Raw genomic sequence first — 7997 nt, 5'->3', positions numbered from 1 at the left:
AGATGTCTTCACTGGGACCACGAATGGGGCAGAGAGCAGGGTATATGCTTCAGAGTCGCTGTGAGTCCAGCCCTGGAAATAAGAGTCAAATCTGAATCTGGGAGAGCTCTACCACTTACCGGCTCTCAACTCCCTTGACCTCCAAGCCTCTGCCTCCTCAGATATAAAGTGGGCTTAAGAACAGAACCAACTTTGTCGTTACTGTGCACGCTGAGGGCGATAATGCTGGTAAAGGTCCCCAGAACACTGCCACCCACATCAGCGCTGACCTGACCATCAGAGGTTCCAAGGCTGTGATGATGACGATGACTTGATCACTATTACCCTGCGGGCAGAGGGCTCACCCCGGATCCTCCTGTCCACCCCCCGCCCCCCACTGCCCGAGGCCTCCCGACCCTGCCATCCCAGGCAACCTCCCCGCCGCGCACGGCTACCGTGACCCCAGGGCGGGCGCCGGGCGCCGCCGCCGGACCCCCGTTACCTGGGGCCAAACGCGACCTGTCGTCGCCTCGCGTCCTGGGCCCTGCCTCCCTCCCGGCCGCCTCCGGGCCCGCAGCTGAGGCGGCGGCGGCGCCCCCAGCCCAGCCCAGCCCAGCCCGGCCCGGGCGGCGCGGGATGCCTCGGCGGGGCTGGCGGCGGCGGCCACGCGGCGCGCTCCGGCGGAGGGGAGGGGGCTCCGCGGCGGCGGCGGCGGGCCCGGCGGGGGGCAGAGCCCAGAGGCGCGGCGGCGGCGGCGGCGGCGGAGGAAGAGGAGGAGGTGGAGGAGGATGCAGGGGGCTGCGGGCGGCGGCGCGGCCCGGCCCGCAGTGAAGCCCGCGGCGCCCGAGGCGCAGGGAGTGGCCGTCGCCTCCTGCGCGCACCATTCCTGAGATGGCGGCGGCGCGGCGGCAGCTCGGGGAGCCGAGGAGGGGTCAGCCGGCCGCGGGCTGAGGCCCCGCAGGCCCGGGAGCTCGCCGGGGACCCGCGCGGTTGGCGGAGTCCCGGCCGGCCGGCCGGCCTGCGGAGCGGCGAGGCCGGGGGCGGCCCCGGAGCGGAGCGCGGCGCCCGGCCCGGGGAGGCCGCGATGGCGAACGCGAGCGAGCCGGGCGGCGGCGGCGGCGGGGAGGCGGCCGCCCTGGGCCTCAAGCTGGCCACGCTCAGCCTGCTGCTGTGCGTGAGCCTGGCGGGCAACGTGCTGTTCGCGCTGCTGATCGTGCGGGAGCGCAGCCTGCACCGCGCCCCGTACTACCTGCTGCTCGACCTGTGCCTGGCCGACGGGCTGCGCGCGCTCGCCTGCCTCCCGGCCGTCATGCTGGCGGCGCGGCGGGCCGCGGCCGCCGCCGGGGCGCCGCCGGGCGCGCTGGGCTGCAAGCTGCTCGCCTTCCTGGCCGCGCTCTTCTGCTTCCACGCGGCCTTCCTGCTGCTCGGCGTGGGCGTCACCCGCTACCTGGCCATCGCGCACCACCGCTTCTACGCCGAGCGCCTGGCCGGCTGGCCGTGCGCCGCCATGCTGGTGTGCGCCGCCTGGGCGCTGGCGCTGGCCGCGGCCTTCCCGCCCGTGCTGGACGGCGGCGGCGGCGGCGGCGACGACGAGGACGCGCCGTGCGCCCTGGAGCAGCGGCCCGACGGCGCCCCCGGCGCGCTGGGCTTCCTGCTGCTGCTGGCCGTGGTGGTGGGCGCCACGCACCTCGTCTACCTCCGCCTGCTCTTCTTCATCCACGACCGCCGCAAGATGCGGCCCGCGCGCCTCGTGCCCGCCGTCAGCCACGACTGGACCTTCCACGGCCCCGGCGCCACCGGCCAGGCGGCCGCCAACTGGACGGCGGGCTTCGGCCGCGGGCCCACGCCGCCCGCGCTCGTGGGCATCCGGCCGGCCGGGCCCGGCCGCGGCGCGCGCCGCCTCCTCGTGCTCGAGGAGTTCAAGACGGAGAAGAGGCTGTGCAAGATGTTCTACGCCGTCACGCTGCTCTTCCTGCTCCTCTGGGGGCCCTACGTCGTGGCCAGTTACCTGCGGGTCCTGGTGCGGCCCGGCGCCGTCCCCCAGGCCTACCTGACGGCCTCCGTGTGGCTGACCTTCGCGCAGGCCGGCATCAACCCCGTCGTGTGCTTCCTCTTCAACAGGGAGCTCAGGGACTGCTTCCGGGCCCAGTTCCCCTGCTGCCAGAGCCCCCAGGCCACCCAGGCCACCCTCCCCTGCGACTTGAAAGGCATCGGTTTGTAAGTGGCTCTCCCGCCACCTGCACCCCAACCCGGCCTCTCCCTTTGGCTTGGACGGTGACGTCTTTTCTCCCCCTTCTGCCCCCTTTTTAATTTTCTAAGCTGCCTTCAAGACGACTCTCGAAGTGCATCATCACTTGGATTGTACAGACTCCTTTGGGGGGGAGGGGGGTTTCGAAGTCCCAGCTCCTTGCCATTGTCCTTCTAAATATATTTTCATCCTGACAGGAGGCCCCGGAGTCTTTGTACTGGCACTGATGTCTTTTATTTCACGTATTACTCTTTTTTTTTCCTTTTTCTTTTTTTTTTTTTTTAAATAAAGGTGAAACTAATTTTCTTCATGCGACCTTTCCTAAAGACCATGGCCCGTTTTCTACAGAAGCTATTTTTGACAACCTCAAGTGGCATTACATTTTGCAGTGGAACCCAGGGGGACTTCACAGGTTCGATTTCTTGAGGGTCTTCTGTTGGAAGCAGGAGAAAGAGGGAAAGTTCTCTCAAGTTCTCTCTGGATTGCCGGCGGTGGGGTCAGTTGGACTGCTCTGGTTCTTTGAAGGCGTGGGGAACTTTGTTCAGTGTTGATATTGAATTTAAAGAGCAGAAATGGGAGCGAGGAGCAAGGCAGTCATTTTTAATCAGTAACAAGTAACACAAGTAAGATTTGTTTCCTACCTTGCTTTATACTACTAGGAAATGCCCGTCAGCGACAACTGCTCTTTGTATCATACCAATCTTGAGTGGAAACATTTCTGTAAAATTGTACCTTTCAAAAGAGTAAAAAGTGTTTTGGTTAGTAATGGTGTGGAGAAAATACAGTATTGCATGTTTTTGTATGTACTGATTGTGGTTCACGGATTGGGAGGGCTCTGAGACAAGCAGAGTACTAAATCAAAACTGTTTAGGTATTTTGTGCCAATAAAAATTGATTTTATGGAAACAGTTTATGCTTTGAGGAGCCCAGTTTTATTCCGTCTTAGGAAACTAATTTCCACTTTGAAAATTGTTATTCTTTTGTTCATGGTATAAATGGATGGAATACAATGATACTCTACTTCTGTGAGACAAAGCCTTTCCTTAAAATGTTTGCTAGGTTAAGCTGTGCTGTTCTCCTGATGGTTATTTTAAATTAATAACAACTGTAATTTTAAATACTATTTCTTTGTTAGACACATTGTACCCTTAAGTTGAAAGACTAAATTCTGCAAGTACTGTATAATATTTTTTCGCTTATAATGCTACATTTTTATTAATGTAGCTTCCGTTTTGAGGATTTATATCTGTATTTCTCTTTGCATTATATAAATACACCAGTATTTTCATTCTGGAGTGGGTCTTTGTTGCTGTTGTTTGAGGCTGTGACAGGTGGTAATATACGTCTAAGTAAGGTACGCATGTTCTTACTATCCTTTTAGTGCATGCTGTTTAGTTGACCATAATTTCTAAGGCATTTGGAGGCTTCTTAAAATGCAAGATAAAAAATCTGCAAATCTTCTCTTAAAGGGAAGAAGCAATGTATATGTATATGTGTATATATATATGTTGCTATAAAACTTTTTAATGAACAGATAAAACATGAGTAATCATGAGTAAGCATGTAATCATTTTGATAAAATAATTAAAAATGGGTACAGTAGATATATTGAAATTTGAGTTGGGCATAATATAAACTATTAAATATTCAGTCCAAGATGGATAAGTCATAAGAAGAGGGTGTGGCCAATTTATCTCAGGTGAATGGTCAGCATTATTTTATTTTGTCTGTAAATGTCAATCAGTCTATGCAGACAGTCTTATATTTGGAAACTATGAGCAACTATTAGCCTATTTCTCTCCAGATCATAAGGCCAGGTAGACGTTAATTATCCAACGGCCACTCATCAGAAATCTTACCTTACCTAAAGACAGGCCCAGGAAGTAAATCTCTCCTCATCCAACCCCCCACCCACCCAAGTGATCCAAGTTCAAAACATAGAAGTAACTAAGCCCATGTGACGCCCAGAATTTTTAGCGCCTGCCATGGCACAGGAACCAGGCCAACAGGGCTAACTCCTATACGACCCCAGCCTTAGGCAGTAGCTCTGGGGCACAGAGACATCCTGTGGGCTTTATGTGGCCTTCAGTTCACGGATATATTTTCATAGAAGAACCCATAAACCAGTGATTCTCAAATTGTAACATTCATAATAATAACTACCTTAAGTACTTGCAGGGTCCAGAGATGATTATTAGAAGGAGTTGAGGTGGGGCCCAGGAAAGAGCGTTTTTAACAAGATTCCCAGAAGTTGGAGGCCTGTCTCCAGGCCTTTGCTCAGACGTGATTTACTTAGACACCACGTGTACAGGCTTGATCTGGTTTTGCTTTGCTTTCTTCTGGTGGGATGGGAGATTTCTAATGAGAATTCAGGTGACAAGTAATAAGGAATGACAGCCAACTGTAAAGGAAAAAAGCAAGAAGAACCAAGAGAGGCAGAGAAACTAGCCGTCCAGGGGCATATTGTGCAGGAGCAAAACTCCCCTTGCACCTCAAGAGCTCTTTTCATCACTGAGTGTGCGAGTCTGTACTTTGACTGTTCATTATATTAATAAAGAACCATCAAGAAAAGGTTAGTTGTGTTTCAAAATACTCTACTCCTTGTACCAGGACAGGTACAATGTATTTGGGGAAGACGTCCATTAAAATAGCTCATTTTCTTTCACTGAAAAATTAATTCATCATAACCTCCCCCGCTCCTCCCTGGGTGAAATAAATGAGTTATGTCTATATTTGAAGCCAAAGAAAATAGATTGCTTGTCTATAAATCTTTCTCTGCGTGTGTCCTGGCATAGAATTATTGGGTCTAAAATGAGCATTTTTAGGACTTTTGATACCATGTGTCAAATTGCTTTGCAGAAAGACATATCTACTTAGATGCCTACCTGACCATGTTCATTTTTTTTTAAATTAATCTCAAGTGGGGAAGGGAATAAATCAATAACCATAGTGATAGATGATAATCTTCGTATCCACTATTCAGCCTTGCCAAATCTTGTCAGTCTTGCCATAATGGTTTCTACCTTTCCCTTTCTCTTCTTTTCTTCCCTTTTTCATCTTCTTTCTTTCCTTCTCCCTCTCTTATTCCTTCTATTGCTCCTTCGCTCTCTCTATTTTCTTCCCTTCCCTTTTTCTTTCTTCCTTTCTTTCTCCCTCTTTTTGAAAGAAAGAAAACACGACACAATCCTTTCAGCCAAGTCTTTGGTCTCATCATCAGCCATCTGCATTCTCAAATCCCCTGCCCCTACGAGCTAACAGGCTCCCGGGTCCTGGCGCTGAGTCAGGATGGATAACTGAGTTGGCAGGATTGGTCCTACCCTTCACTGTCTTGCTAAGACCCATAGGCTCAAGTGCAAAATGTCTGGTCTGTCACAGAAGGCCGTTTGTGGTCCGGCCCTCCACTGCCCTGGCCTCATCTTCCCCTTGTATTTCCATCTCTCCTTTCTCTGGTTACCTTTGTATAAGCTCTCCCTGGAAAGCCCAGCCCCCTCCTCTGCCTGGGGAATCCCTCACCGACTCCTCCAGCGCAGAGGCAATATGTGATCACGGGGATGGCACGGGTATAACTCACCTGTACAGCCGTATCCCTGGGTCCTGGCTCAACATCAGGTTTGTGCTGGACTCAGATCCAAGACTTCTGGAAGGCCTTCTTGGCCCAGTCACCCCTCTGCTGGGCTCTCACGGTGCGTTGTGCTTCCCTCCATGAATCCTGGTGCATGTGTGGGCTCCTGGCTCCCTCAGCTGGTCTCACCTCCTCCCACTCCCTGCTCAGGCCCTGTGCTCCAGCCACTCCAAGTCACTGGCAGTGCCCTGAACAGATGGTACCGGGTCACACCAACATGCCTTTGCAAGCATTGTTTCTTGCATCCAAAGTCCTTATTACTCCCTCTTTGCCCAGCTCAACTGCTGTTAAGCTTTCAAACATACAGGGTGAGCTCTTAGACAGAAAAGGTGAACTAACCTCTACAGAGATGGGGAGATTGTCCCTGTGCAGGTCCTGAAAAATTTCCAAGTCTCCAAACACAGTCATTAGATCTGAGTGTCATGGTGGGCTAGGTAGCAGGCTTACTGGCTTACTGGTGTTTCAGGTTGTCTGTGAATTGAGATGTCTGGGGTTGTAAAATGCAGTGGACCAAATACTGTTCTCCATTTGCCTGGTAGACGTATCACTCTGTGTGATCCTGCTACTGAACTTCAAGAGACCCTCTGTGAGGGGCAAAAGAGGTAATGGGAAACTGTCTCCACCCATTCATCTTCTAGACCCATATCAATATCCTTTGCTTTGTTTATTAGCTGTTGCTGCAGTAAACAGAATTAAAGACAAACTTAATCTGAGTTCAAGGGGTTCTTTATGCTTTTTCTCCAACTTGGACAAGACTTTTGGGGTCTAACTCAGCCCATGGACAGAGCCATCTTGCCCTCCTTTTTTCTTCCTTTTGGGATGTTTTTGATGAGGATGTAATGCTTGGAGCCATAGCAGCCATCTTGCAACCATGAGAAGAAATATTGTCAACATGGTTAAAATAGCAGACCAGAAAGATAAAAAGAGCAGACATCTATTTTAACATTGTTGCACTACTTACCGAAACAAGCAACCTCGTATCTCTAGATTTTAGATTTCTGGTCTTGAAATAAAAACTGCTATTGCTTCAGGCACTAATATTCAGAAAGCCTGTTATATGAAGCAACAATTAATTACAACAATACTTAAAATAACTCCATCCTCTCCACTCCCTTGACGGATATGCCTGATATCCTGGAACCATAGTCACAAATTTTTTAAAATTAGGCTTACTTAATTCATATTTCCAATTATCAGATCATTCCACCTGGTGTTAACTGTTAGATTAACCTGGCTCTGGAAAAAATAATAATAAACTAGATTTGACTTGATTTCTTATCTATTACAAGGCTGTTTCTATTGAATCACACTTTCTAAAAACTGATATCATGATCAATGTATTTTTAAGCTTTTGATATGATGTTTAGTTACAGGAATCTGGAAAACCACCTGAATGAATCTTTCTAATCCATAGATATTTAAGCAAATAAGAAGCCAGTTTCTATGCTGGGAAGTGCGGAGGATTACAGGGGATAAGAAAAGGTCCAGTTCTCTTGCTGATGAGGTAGCAAGCTAATTCGAGAAGCCTGGCAAATGTGCCCCAAACCATAAGTCAAGGCAGAACATGATATCTCCCAGAAGAGAGACCTAGATAAAGAGCTCAGGATGACGAGGCGCTCCGAGGAGCTCAGAACGCCTAGCCGATTGCCCAGAAAGGGCCTGTTGCCCAACTGAGGGAAGCAGGAAAAAAACATGGAAGGCGGAACGAAAACTGTCCAGTTCCCATCTTCCCCATCTTTCTGATTCCCACATTCTCCTCCCTCTGGGGTCCATTTTCAAAATAAATGTTTCTAAGGAAATAGAACTACAAAATTCTCTCTTCAAAGTTTTTGTTCCAATTCTATGCACATGCTCAAGTGCCAGGAATGGATGTGGCCATTTTAATGGAGAAAGTTTGTTACATAATTTTTTTTTTTTTTTTTTTTGCCGGGAGAGCCAACAGATTACGTTAGAAATCTCAGAACCGAATAGAAATTAAACATGTAGCTCTCAAGAAGACCACTCCTTTCCCCTCCCAAAGAAAGGGGCAGTAGCCAGTTCACACTACAGAAAAGGAGAAGAAAAGTCTTAGTAGGTATTTGATTCACCCCATATACTGGTTGCGGGCATTAAAGATTAATAAACAGCTTGAAATTTATATCTGAAAGC

General features: G+C 50.3%; 1 protein-coding gene across 1 annotated transcript; it reads left to right on the top strand.

Moving 5' to 3' along the window:
• The first annotated feature begins 702 nt into the window (after window positions 1-702).
• On the top strand, window positions 703-2508 carry GPR27 (G protein-coupled receptor 27). The gene has a single exon (XM_057705393.1). It carries the CDS (start codon window positions 1064-1066, stop codon window positions 2198-2200), a length of 1137 nt encoding a protein of 378 aa, XP_057561376.1. The 5' UTR covers window positions 703-1063; the 3' UTR covers window positions 2201-2508.
• Window positions 2509-7997: the final 5489 nt, after the last annotated feature.

This window comes from Hippopotamus amphibius, chromosome 13, assembly GCF_030028045.1.
Source record: "Hippopotamus amphibius kiboko isolate mHipAmp2 chromosome 13, mHipAmp2.hap2, whole genome shotgun sequence".
In the NCBI taxonomy this organism is placed as follows: Eukaryota; Metazoa; Chordata; class Mammalia; order Artiodactyla; family Hippopotamidae; genus Hippopotamus; species Hippopotamus amphibius.
This window is presented reverse-complemented; position numbering and strand designations above follow the sequence as displayed.

Coding starts and splice junctions, on each gene's coding strand:
- GPR27 (XM_057705393.1), top strand. CDS start 1,064: ATGGCGAACGCGAGCGAGCCGGGCGGCGGCGGCGGCGGGGAGGCGGCC.